Source organism: Eufriesea mexicana, unplaced genomic scaffold (assembly GCF_001483705.2).
Source record: "Eufriesea mexicana isolate 0111107269 unplaced genomic scaffold, ASM148370v2 scaffold415, whole genome shotgun sequence".
Classification (NCBI taxonomy): Eukaryota; Metazoa; Arthropoda; class Insecta; order Hymenoptera; family Apidae; genus Eufriesea; species Eufriesea mexicana.
This window is the reverse complement of record NW_016908639.1, coordinates 138952-152755: the sequence shown is the minus strand read 5'-3', so window position 1 is coordinate 152755 and position 13804 is coordinate 138952. Positions and strand designations below refer to the sequence as shown.

Genomic DNA, 13804 nt, shown 5'->3' with positions numbered 1-13804 from the left:
AAGTTTGAGTAATCATGATACATTTTATTATCTAAATGATTATTTTACACATACTATACTCGTTTAAAATTCAAATGAAAATTAAGCAAAAACAATTTACTTGTTTAAAAAAGATTAAAATGAAATTAATATGTGGAAATAATATTTAATTAATTTAAAAAAATCATAATCAATGCTTTGTTTGTAATATATGCAACTATTGAATAAATAAAAATAAAAGTATCAAACAAAATTGTTTTCTACAACTTGTATTGTTACTGAAAATCGTAGAATAACATTTAATATTTTAATACAAAAAATTTATTAATGGTTAAATATATTATTGGTTAGTAAATTTACTATATAAACTAAAAAATATCATAATCGTTCTATGATATCTTTAGATTAAAACAGAACATTATCTTTAAATATGTATTGGAGTGATTTTATCGATCATTAATAAAATCCTTAAATAATGTAATTTCTAAATATTAATAAAATTTATAATTTTATTTATCGCACAATTTTTTTTAATGTACAAATGTTTTTCATTTTCCAATGTTGATTTTAATTGGTAATAAAACAATCGTTAAATATAACCTATAAGAATTCAAATATAACGTGTGTAACATTAAATTGAAAAATAAATTGTTATTTAATTTAACTAATGTTTTATATCAATTGGAATATTTTTACCATAATAAGAAGTATTTGTTGCTAATTAAGATATTTATTATTTTTTACATTTACTATTATTTTCTTAAAAAATATTTATTTTTGAATACTTATAAAATTTTCAAGTGTAAAATCATCAAGAATTAATATTTATGGTTTATTTCAGGGTATATAGAATGGCAAAAAATAAAATACAAGATAAATTTGGAAAATTAAAAAATAAAACTAATAACTTAAAAAAAGAAAATAAATATAAGATGTCGATGTTGAATATTTCAGTTACAGTATTATGTATTGCTATTGCCACTTGGTTTAGTTATAAAGGATACTTAGAAACAAGGGTGAATACTCCATTTGATATGAAAAAGGTATGTTCTATATTTTTATTTTTATATATAAATTTTATGAAAATCAACAATGAAATTATTATATGCCTGTAAAAATAGTTAGTTACAGCATCTGGATTAGATATTCCAGACAGATATTGGGGTACTTATCGATCAGGTGTTTATTTTGGATTAAAGACTCGAGATCCACATTCATTAGTAATAGGGTTGATGTGGTATTTTCCACATTTGTTACATCAAGATGGCAGTGGCCTTAGACATTGGTGTGAACAAAATGATAGATTGGATAGGTAAAGGAGATTTATTTTATTCAATAGTATATTTTGAGTGTTTTGTATAAAATTGCTTCTTTTTAATTTCTGTTCAGATATGCATGGCTAGAACATGATGGTAGAACTTTTGGCATTCAAGAAATAGTGGATAATTCAGCTACTTTAACTACTACATTTGCTAAAACACCTGGTGGTAAACATGGTGGAGATTGGACAGCAAGGATTGCTGTAACATCCAGAAATCAAATACGAGATGGTGAAGAAATTTCATTACTTTTCTATACTGCTATTGAAGAAAATGTTAAAGGGTGGATTAAAGTGAATATTGGTGATGAAAAGCAGTTAACAGGTGTAGAGGGAAATACTCAAGGCTTAGGTTCATTTACTATAAATCTTAACATGATAGAAGGAACTGTAGAAGAACATTCTTTCCTGGTAACTGTTGCTCCTGGATTAAATGCTTTAAAAGAAACTGTTCTTCAAAATCTTAGAATAGCATCTCCTAAAGGATCATCAAAGAAATATATAGTTTTAGGAGGAGAACAGATACCATTATCAGAAAATGGAAAAAAGAGAGATGCAAATTTTATTGCAACACAAATAACAGGAAGAATACCTTTTGAAATTGAAATTAATTATGAATCAGGTAGTTTTATTGATAGGGTCGACAAATTAACTGGTCAAAATTATAATCATGTTTTAGAAATGCACCGAAAATCATTTGATGTTAAATTTGAAAAAATTTTTAAATTAAGAGCAAAGGGTTACACAGAAAATGAAATTAAATTTGCAAAAATGGCATTGTCAAATATGATAGGCTCCATAGGCTATTTCTATGGAAATTCACAAGTGCAAAGTAAATATACTAAAGGACCCGTACCTTACTGGAAAGCACCTTTATACACTGCTGTACCTAGTAGAAGCTTTTTCCCACGAGGATTCCTATGGGATGAAGGTTTCCATGGCTTACTTATATCAGTTTGGGATTTGGAAATTGAACTAGATATTATAAAACATTGGTTCGATTTAATGAACGTCGAAGGTTGGATTCCAAGAGAAATGATTTTAGGTCAAGAAGCTCTTGCAAAAGTTCCAGAAGAGTTTGTAACTCAGATAAATACAAATGCAAATCCGCCTACATTTTTCTTAACGTTGCATTTCATACTTAAATATAAACAAGAAGAAATGTCTGAAAAATATTTTCAGTTTCTCGAGGATTTGTATCCTCGCCTACAGACATGGTTTAATTGGTTTAACAGTACACAAACTGGAGATATACCGAGTACGTATAGATGGCGAGGTAGAGATGGAACAACTAATAAAGAGTTAAATCCGAAAACTCTATCATCTGGATTAGATGATTATCCAAGAGCTTCTCATCCAAATGTCGATGAACGACATGTTGACTTACGTTGCTGGATTGCATTTGCTGCTGATATTATGTACCAGATCAGCGAAATGTTAGGTCATACTAATATTAAATATCAAAAGACCTATCAGTATTTATCCAATAATGATTTATTAAATGAATTACATTGGTCACCAAGTACACAAACTTATGCTGATTTCGGATTGCATACAGATAAAATACTTTTACGAAAACTAACTTCACCTTCAAGATCACATATGCAACCGTCGGAAACAGTACGAATTATTATGGAAGATCCAACTCTAAAATATATTGATTCATCTTTTGGATATGTTTCGTTATTTCCATTTATTTTACAAATTATCGATCCTGGTGCTCCACAGTTGGGTAAAGTATTACAGGATTTAACAAATTCTGATCTATTATGGACCAAATATGGTTTACGATCACTTGCAAAAATATCACCATTTTATATGAAATATAATACTGAACATGATGGCCCTTATTGGAGAGGTGCTATTTGGATGAATTTAAATTATTTGGTAGTGCGAGCAACATATTATTATTCCAATATTGAAGGTCCATATAAAGATGAAGCAAAAAAAATTTATCAAAATTTAAGGAAAAATTTAATACAAAATGTTATCAAACAATACAATAAATCTGGATATGTGTGGGAAAATTATGGAGATGGTCATGGAGAAGGTAAAGGAAGTCATCCATTTACTGGTTGGACATCCCTAGTTGTACTACTTATGGCAGAGATTTATTAATTATAAATTGATTAAAATTTATTAAATTTATTAATCATAGCAACATATTGTAAATAGTTTTATCTATAAATATATTATTTTATTAACAGCAGAAACAAGAAGTATTTGCATAAAATTATTATTAGTAGTGTATATATTGATTATTCATTTATTATGCATAAAAATGTGATAATATCTGTAAATTATTACAATCGTTTATAAGAATGAATACATTTTTAGAATAACAGGATACAGATTAAGACAGATATACAAATAGAACAAAACTATAGCAACCTAAGACATTTATTCACATAATTTGTAATCACGTATTGTAATTACATAAAATTAATTCTGTACGAAATCTATTTTAATAGTGATTCCAAATAATATTACCAAGTATCATATTTTTACACCAACTTACTAATTGTACCTTTATAACTTACAAGGAGAGTACAAGTCCTTCAGATCAGTGATTTAGTTAAAACATTGCAGGTTTGTAGATATCGTCATGCATTTTAAGAAAATATACCATTATAGCTGCAATTACTCAGTAGTTTTTGAAATATTTAGGATTAAAATTTTATTACGTCTGTAACTACAAATTTATTTCCAATGCTTTCCAAGTGGCGTTGCGTCCTAAGGGCGACAACCGGAAAGTAATATGATGGAGGTCCAGGGTTCGATTCCTGTCTATAGTTGTAGTTTCTTTTTAATCTATTTTTTATTTTATATTCATTTTTCGCCTATGAAAACATTGTAAAAAAACAATTGTAAGTAAAATTTCTTAATAAAAAAATTTATTTTTTACGCTTTTTTATATTAGTATACATTTATTACAAAATAATAAGAATGTTATGCAAGAAAAACAGTTTTCTATAGCAATGTTATTTACTACAGAAAGAACACCGAAATATAAATAATTATTAATAACAAATTAACTAGAATCAAATCATCTACAAATATTGTATAAGAATGTTGCCTATAATTCCAACTTTGCTGTGCAGTTATAAATATTCATGAATTAATAACAGAAACTTGGAAATTTATTAATTTTCTACTGCCGAATTGATTGATTAAGGTGTATTAGGGGCACATAACCTGAAGAGGTATCTAGTTCGAATAAAAATTTTACCGCCTACGATTAGAGCTATCTATGATTTTGTACCATATGCTCGGAATAGTAATAGGAACATAGAATAGGCGAGGAGATTGTCGAAGAACTCGTCACATGGTAGACAAGGACAGAGAGGGGATAGTAAAGGATAGAATGGCTTCGGTAGTGAAAAATTATTAATTACTCAATTTCCGTAAACAATTTGTGAACTTTTATAATTTCATTGCAAAGCTGGAACTTCAGGCTACATTCTTATATAATTTTTGTAAAGAATTTAACTCTAAATTTTTAGTTATTAATTTTTGTTTTATGGCGTCTATGATTTCGTAACGGCGACCATCACGACCTTCCGTGAAAATATTTATTACTAAACGAAACTAGAAACAAAATGTGATCAAAAGTTATATGAGAAGATTCGCAAGAACATTGTCTTTCTAATGAGTGTATAAAGTTTTACAAATTAATTGCGTAGAGGATAGTAATTAATGAAAAACCAATGGCGTCTTCGACAATTTTCGATAATAATTCAAACATTTCGTACAATAATTATTAATAATTAATTAATTAGGGACAAATTTATATCGAAAAATATATTGGAAAGTTCTTGAAGGATCTGCCTTTACCATGCAATTATAAAAGTTCATAAATTAATCACAGATTTTGAGTAATTAGTGAATTTTCCTCTGCCGATTTGATTTATTAAAATATATTCGTAGCATATAATCAGAGTTAGTAAACTGACATCAGAGCCGGAAATAAATTTGTAGTTACAGACGTAATAAAATTTTAATCCTAAATATTTCAAAAACTACTGAGTAATTACAGCTATAATGATATATTTTCTTAAAATGCATGACGATATCTACAAACCTGCAATGTTTCAACTAAATCACTGATCTGAAGGACCTGCACTCTTACTGTCATTAAAATAGAAATTATGCTATAATATCACGTTACTTCAACATAAGAAATTTTAATGTTTAAATTTTATTTAATAAGTATAATTAGGAAACGTTTCATATTAATTAATACTTTCATTAAGTATGATATACGTTATGAAATATATAACAAAACATATAATGAAATTATTTACATATTGTCATTTACATTTTAGTAAAGCTGAATAAAATTTGTTTGTATTTTGACTAAAAGAAAATGCTACATTATCAGTAATCAATAAATATTATTTCATTTATATATTTTTTAAATTACCTAAAAGTTTAAGTGAACTATTGGTTAACCTGTTTGTAACTAGTAACAAGTAATTTTATTTCTCTTAGCTGCCAATAGCTCCCTCTGATTTCACCAAAGAATAGGTGTGCGACTGGGGTTACAGTTGTGATTTTCCAAAGTTCTTATTCAAAATAGTGTGGTATTTAGATAATTATGGAGCCCTATGATGTAATAATTAATCAACCCGTAGTTATTGATAACGTAAGTAATATATCTAATTTATAAATATTCAAATATCTTTTAGTTCTTTAAATCGGTGTGTCAAATTTAATCCTACCATAATGTCGGCTCCTAAGCAACGCTAAAAATTTTGCTCTTTTTCTTTAAAAACTATAAATATTAGTTATAACGTGTAATTTTTAACTTTTTTTTATATAATTTTTATTATTAATAGTTTATATTTTATAAATACATTATATATGATAAGATTCATGATCAATTAGAAGTACAATAATTTCTGTAGTTTAAAATCAATAATGATATTCAATGATAGTACTATACAATTTTTTATATTTTATTAGGGTTCTGGTGTGATTAAAGCAGGATTTGCAGGTGATCAGATACCAAAATGCAAATTTTCAAATTAGTAAGTAAATCTTTTGTTACCACCTAATTAATATTCTTGACAGGTTATTACTATAGATTATTGACAAGTAGTAAAGCGATTTGTATTATTCTGAGTTCTTAATTTTTATATTTTTCTTTTTTCTAAGTATTATAATACTATAATACTGTAAGTATTATAATATTATATTATTAGTTGTACTAATTATATATTAAACTGATAATTTTTCACAGTATTGGCAGACCCAAACATGTACGTGTTATGGCTGGTGCTTTAGAAGGAGATCTTTTTGTGGGTCCAATAGCAGAGGAACATCGTGGTCTTTTATCTCTTCGTTATCCAATGGAACATGGAATTGTTACAGATTGGAATGATATGGAAAGAATTTGGTCTTATATATATAGTAAAGATCAATTAGCAACATTTTCTGAAGAACATCCTGTCTTATTAACAGAAGCACCTCTTAACCCAAGGAAAAATACAGAAAAAGCTGCAGAAATATTCTTTGATACATTCAATGTTCCAGCATTATTTGTTTCAATGCAAGCTGTTCTTAGTCTGTAAGTATTTGATCGTAATGAATTTTGTTTGCTATATAATTTGTTTATGTCATTAAAAAATAAATAATTATAACATTTTCATGATATTGTTATAATAATATTTAAATATTATAGATATGCTACAGGACGAACTACAGGGGTAGTTCTAGATGCTGGGGATGGTGTTACACATGCAGTACCTATTTATGAAGGTTTTGCTATGCCTCATAGCATTATGAGGATTGATATAGCAGGACGTGATGTTACTAGACATCTTCGGCTTCTTTTACGTAAAGAGGGTATTAATTTCAGAACTACGGCAGAATTTGAAATTGTTAGAACAATTAAAGAGAGAGCATGCTACCTTGCCAGCAACCCTCAGAAAGAAGAAGCTATTGAAATAGAGAAATTACAATATACATTGCCTGATGGAAGTTACTTGGAGGTAATAATTTACATTGTTTTATTAAAATTTGCTATTATTTGTTTAATTGAGTAATTGGTTGCAAATAATGATAATATGCTGTAAACTTATTTGAAAACTTTTATATTACATAATGCATGCAGAGTATTGCACTTATTTACAATAGATTGGTCCAGCACGATTTAGAGCTCCTGAAGTGCTCTTTAAACCATACTTAATTGGAGAAGAATGTGAAGGACTTCATGAAGTATTAACATATTCTATTCAGAAATCTGATTTAGATCTAAGAAAGGTTTTATTCCAAAACATTGTTTTATCAGGAGGATCAACATTATTCCGTGTAAGTATCAAATTAATGAGATTTTGCTAATATGATATATGTATTGAATTAATCTGTAAATATGTATATCTTATGCATTAGGGATTTGGTGACAGATTATTATCTGAGATTCGTAAAATGTCACCAAAGGATATAAAAATTAGGGTATGTATGTAATAAATACTCTCTCATTTGATTTTCTTCTATTAAGAATGTTTAAATTTTGACCCATAGATATCGGCTCCTCAAGAACGATTATATAGTACTTGGATTGGAGGTTCTATTTTGGCTTCTTTAGATACTTTCAAGAAGATGTGGGTTAGTAAAAAAGAATATGATGAAGATGGTATAAGAGCAATTCATCGTAAAACATTTTGAACTTAATTTAGGAAAACTTATGATGTTATGTCAAATAATTTAAGTACAACGCATAAATAATGGCACAGTCGGCACAAAAATCGACATGTACCGTGTTTACCATGTTCTTCGGATGCTTTTAATATTGCAATTTTTTAAAGTACTACTTCAACTTTTTTTAAGATAAAAATATATTCCAAGGGATCATAAAATGTTCGTATTTAACGAATTGAACAGTAATATAAGAAACAGTCTAATACAATTTATTTTATACTCTGATAATTTATATAAAACTTTTAATATGCTGATATTTATTTATTCATAGTTTAAAAATAAAATTTTTTTATATTTTTAAATGATACTCATTTATTAAGATTCCTTGGAAATGTACATAAAAGTTTCCAAAACTAGATACATTTTATCTTTCCAAATAAAATGCACTTGTAAAACTAGACACTAATTGTAGATTTAAAATGAAGTTTCTTTTTAGTGTACTATCTTTCTAAGTTATATATTTGTTTTTTATACTGTGTATAATTTTATTATATTTAATATAATAAAAGAATCAACTTCTATTGAAACAAAAATGAAGTGCTTTGGTTAATCAAATTGTCATTATAAAACAAAAAAGAATAATGTAATATTCTATCTATAGTAACAATTTTGCAAAGTATTTGTAAATATGTATGCTTTGATAAAATAAATCTGTAAACTCTTTACACATATAATGATTACATAAACTTTTATAAGTAATTACTAACGACTAGAAATTTAGATTCCATTATTTCATACTTAATAAACAAATTCTAATGCAATAAAGCAGTAAGTATCCAAAATGTAAAATTATTGAATATTAATTTTATTGTAAACATTAATTATATATAAAAGTAGTAATTCATCTGAATTTGTATGGTTTTTTGAATAATAATAAAATTATTAAATATCGATTAATTGTTTGTGATCGTGTTATACGTTCTTTTAATACATTTTTATAATTGTAAAAACGAATCGATATTATAATTTTTTATATTACATAATTTGTTAGCTAGACTATTTTAAGTTGTATTAATTTTTTATAAAAAATAATTACTAATTGTTATACAAATAAAATGTAATATTTATACTGTTTACTATAATAATTGTATTTTAATTTACATTAAAAAACAAGTTATTTATTACTGACTTAGATTATATCAGTTAAATAAGGGAAATATATTATCAAATATATATACCAATGATAAATCACATGTGTTCGATATATTGTATAAAATTTGTTCATATGTATATATTCGAATATGGCGACGTCTACGGAATTGCATCATTTACCAAAATTGTATTTGCAAAAATATTTTCAAATAATTTTAAGAGACAGTCTAAAATAGATACCGTTGTGTTATTTTCTTAATTTTTATTACTTAGAGTCTGCAAATCTGGATGAAACTAAGGAAAAAATGATTGCCGCCTCAGAACCGGTGGTAAGTTAAATCTTTTTCAGGTTACATTATAATTAATAATATAATTAAGTTTTAAAAAGTACTATTTTTATAAATACTTAAAAGATTATATTAACCTAAGTAAACAAGTAAGCTATTAAACAGTTATAATTTAAATTTTATAACACATTTCCTAAAGGAATATGTTCCTGGTGGAAGACAAATAATTTTACGACATCCTGAATCAGTATCTAATCAACAACTATTAAATAATCAAACAATTGAAGGAGAGAGTATTCTGTTACAAAAATTTAGTCAAGTAAACATTTCAGAAACATTACCAGTAAGTATATCAGTTTTATATATTTGTATTAATTAATATTGAAAGTTTTTAATAAAACACACATATATATAGAAAGAATTTTGGATTGTACGTGAAAATGATACATGTGGTGAAGAAGAATTATATTGTTCAGGCAAAATTGCAATTCATTCAAAGGGTAATCAAACAACTCGAATATTGCAAACAACTTATACTTGTGAAACAGATATTAAACATGCATTATGGTGTAAATTTCATACTAATATACCTGATCATTTAGCAAAAGGAAAAGAAATAGATGAAGAAGATAATTATGATAAAATGATAGAATGCATTTGTTTAATTGATTCATATACCCTTAAAGTATTTACCAATATTGGAGAAGATTACGTATCTAGCTTACAATTTCAGGTAATATTTCAATTAACAATATTTTAATTAGAGGTTTATAATTATATTGTAGATTTCTTATATTGTAATTTAGGTATCTGCTGTTTGGCCAACAAAATATGGAATTTTATTGGAAAAAACACAAGTTCCTATATCAGAAATGAGGTTTCTTTCTTGATTTTTAGAAACTTATATAATGATAGTTTCAAATATGCATTGTTTATATTGTAATTAATATTTACAGGTATACATCATTGGAAGGAAACAGATTACAATTACATAATGATACAAATTTACCAGTAGTGTTTTCTCTTACACACCCTTTGGATGAAATTTGTCCTGTACTCATTAAACATGGTACTATTATAAATCATATAAATTCTGTTATTTGAAGTCAAAGAGTATAATTAATATATAATTTTATTTACAGGAAACATATCATATATGTACGATTCAAATCATCAAATTGTATTTACTAGTTCTGAACCATCTTTAGCTGTGATATATGATACAAAGACTGGATTACATTCTGTATATAAAATACGTAAGGCTTCAACTGAAGAATGTCAGATAGTTTGTGGAAGTAATGATACTACTCCTAGTATATTTAATCACTCAGCAAGTGCATCACCATTAAACATTGGAAGCAGTATTTCCTATAATAAAAGTACAAATAAAGGACACTTAAGTATATTTGGTAAAAATAATGCAATGATCATTTTGAAAAATCATTTAATATGAAAAAATTAAAATTTACATTGAACAATATATTTCCATCTTAGGAGTACCAAACCCACAATTTAATATAGGATTGGGAATGTCAAACAGTCCGTTTGGTTCTCGAACATCTTATACTACTGCCTGCTCTGGAGGCCCATCACCTTCTCAACAACAGCAGCAGCATTCTAGGTCTCAGAGTCCAATGGCAACTATTTCACGTTGTCAATCACCTACTCATTCTGCTTTCTCTCCTTTACTTGGTGCACCTGCGAGTTCAATTATTCATCATACAAGGTTGCATCAACCAATAATGACTTCTATATCAAGTCATACACAAAACAGTGCTCTTGGTAATTGTAGTAATATACAATTACAGGATATTATTACACCAAGTAAACCTTTGTATCCTGAAATATGTCTTGATCATGTATGGACTGAGAATGTTGGAATTCCAAAGTATATATTATATATTTACATAATATACATAAATTGTCACTAATTTTCTCAATATTTTCTAATATTTTAATATTAATATTTTTTTAAGGGATGTTGTGTCTAGTCGAGCATCAAAAGTATTTTTGTCATCAGATTTCGTAGGGCAGAACTATTTATGTTATTTAGTTCCACAAAGATTACAATTTTTTTTAGTAAGACTTGAAAAAACAAATAAACAGCAGCAAATTATTTTTGGCATGGTAACGAATATTGTAGCAAAGGGTGCTGTTAACATACCAGTCAGTATATATTAATATTTTATAGTAAGATTTACTATCTTAATATTTAATATTTAATATTGATTATTTTAGAATTTACATATAATAGCAATAATGGACCTATCAAATGGAGTGGTACTATATTCGGGTGTCACTTGTGTTGGCAAATTACATGTAACAGGAATACTTCCAAATTTAACTGGATGTAACTATTTCTTATCTAATATTAATCATAGATTGGGATCTCCATTTCCACGACGAAGTTCGTTAATTTCTCAAAACTGTAGCACTTCTCACGATATTAAGTTTGAAGAAGGAGTACACTTATTAAGTCCAGTAGGTGGTAATTGTGCAAGACCACCTATTTTATTAGAAAATTCTTTAGTAGAAACTAATTTCCTTATTTTAAAAGAAGCAGTAGGAAATAAAGTTACTTTAGAATATGGAAGTAAGAATTATTTTCGAATAACATTACCAACATCTAGTACCTCTCCTTTGGGTAAGTACGAATGTAGTTATGATTATTGTTCATTAAAATAATACATTCATTTATTTGTATATTTTACAGTAACTAAATGTTTACAAACATTAAGAAGCGTTTTACAAAAAGATTTAGCAATGCAATTATTAGTAAAATGGTATGGGGCACGAAATGCTCCAGGACCTCAAGATTTTTCACCAGAACAGGAATGGTATCTTTTTCTTGTAGTTTTATTTACATTATTAGGATATGAAGTAGAAAAGTTACAATTAATTCAAAAAAATGAAAAAGATCAATTTGGTGAACGTAATAGTCCTATTGTTGTGTCAAAGAAACAGAAAACAAATAATTCTGGATCGAATGATGACTGGAGGTATATGACGAATTTCATACAGAATGGAAATTCTCAAAGTTATATTTCAAATATACTTGATCTTCAGAAAACATCTAACATACTTCAAACATCAGTATCATATATTATAGACTCAAATAATATAGGGAAAATAAATACGCAATCTATTTTATTTCCATATTTTCCACTCATCCTATTTTCTTTACATCTTTTATATGAAGAATTGAAACTAAATTGTGTAATGTCAGAAAGCTTACCTTTACTCGCACAATTATTATATCAGTTAAGCTTGGATTTGAGATTCAATGTATACGCTCATCATTATTTTCTTGATTTTCCTTGTATCTATCACTTAAAAAATACTGTGTCCCAAATGAAGGAAGCAGATTTACAGAAAATTACTACGCCGAATTATATACCATCAAAACCACCAAATATATTTGAAACATTGAATAATTTACTAAATGGAATGGAAGTAACACCATTCCCTTACTTAAGCCAAGTAAATCCAAAAACAAAAAATATAGTTTACTTAATGGCACTTATAGCAAATGAAAATCAAGTTATTGTACTAGAAATAGATAAATTTATAAAACATATAATACCAGCTGGAAGTCGTATAGATTTCCAAGAAAGTGGAAATAAATTTGAAAAAGAAATATGTAAAAATATTGAATGTTCTGCAATAGATAGAGTAGTATTATTATATCACGAATTAGGTAGGTTTTTTGTGCTTTAAATATCAGTAATTTTAAGCATAAATTAAAAGTTGAAATGTTTTATTTTTAGGTATGAACAAAAAGGATCTTGAAACATTACCACCTAGTGTATCATTAATATTAAAAGATATAATGTATAGGTGTAGAGAACGTCCACCATCAAATTGGCCGATGCAAGCATATGAATTAGTAGATCGACAAGATTTATCAGCATTAGATAAACATTTAAAATCGTATGTATCAAGTCACTTAGAAAATGAAGGAAAAAATTATTCAATCAAAGATCCTGAACAAGACGATGGCATGGAATTTGATGATGCTGTATGTTTAAAGAACATTTATAATTGCTAAAAATATTTATAAGAGATTATTTATTAAATATATAATAATGTTACACAGGTATTAAAATTGAGATTTAACAAAGATCATAGAGTAGCAGAAGTTCGGAAACTCTTAAATTCATCAAAACCAGTAAGAATAGCAATAGTTCAGAGACCAGATGTAAGTGATCATGAATTTATAGAAGAACAGGAAAAACATTTACATGCATTATGCACAAGAATAATGGCACTTCCAGTAGCTAGAGGCATGTTTACACTCAGGACTTCAACTCCTATTATTACAGAACAATTACCAATTCCTCGACTTTGTTTAACTGGTATGTACAAACGATGATGCTTATATTTTTAGTTTCCATGATTATAAAATGTTATTATATAAATGTAGGGA

General features: G+C 26.9%; 3 protein-coding genes across 4 annotated transcripts in view; all 3 read left to right on the top strand.

Annotated features, from left to right (window-relative positions):
* The first annotated feature begins 827 nt into the window (after positions 1-827).
* GCS1 (mannosyl-oligosaccharide glucosidase) lies at positions 828-3545 on the top strand. The gene is made up of 3 exons (XM_017897318.1): positions 828-1022; positions 1101-1291; positions 1369-3545. Exons 1-3 carry the CDS (start codon positions 831-833, stop codon positions 3413-3415), a joined length of 2430 nt encoding a protein of 809 aa, XP_017752807.1. The 5' UTR covers positions 828-830; the 3' UTR covers positions 3416-3545.
* A 2275-nt stretch (positions 3546-5820) lies between these two features.
* On the top strand, positions 5821-8142 carry Arp1 (Actin-related protein 1). 2 transcript variants are annotated; one of them, XM_017897298.1, is made up of 8 exons: positions 5821-5942; positions 6263-6327; positions 6540-6866; positions 6981-7290; positions 7436-7609; positions 7691-7753; positions 7823-7906; positions 7978-8142. In XM_017897298.1, the coding sequence occupies exons 1-8, from the start codon at positions 5895-5897 to the stop codon at positions 7987-7989; spliced, it is 1083 nt and encodes a 360-aa protein (XP_017752787.1). In that variant the 5' UTR covers positions 5821-5894; the 3' UTR covers positions 7990-8142. The 2 variants fall into 2 exon arrangements, with proteins under 2 accessions (XP_017752787.1, XP_017752786.1); XM_017897297.1 differs by having other exon boundaries at positions 7823-8142.
* A 1158-nt stretch (positions 8143-9300) lies between these two features.
* The window catches only part of shtd (anaphase promoting complex subunit 1), a 7848-nt gene continuing 3344 nt past the window's right edge, over positions 9301-13804 (top strand). Inside the window, 13 exon segments of the mRNA XM_017897303.1 lie at positions 9301-9420; positions 9578-9721; positions 9794-10111; positions 10185-10255; positions 10335-10447; positions 10521-10787; positions 10873-11266; positions 11355-11544; positions 11617-12022; positions 12092-13075; positions 13146-13396; positions 13475-13733; positions 13802-13804. The exon segment at positions 13802-13804 is cut by the window's right edge and continues 516 nt beyond it. Of these exon segments, the coding sequence (XP_017752792.1) occupies positions 9397-9420; positions 9578-9721; positions 9794-10111; positions 10185-10255; positions 10335-10447; positions 10521-10787; positions 10873-11266; positions 11355-11544; positions 11617-12022; positions 12092-13075; positions 13146-13396; positions 13475-13733; positions 13802-13804 (3424 nt within the window). The 5' untranslated portion in view covers positions 9301-9396.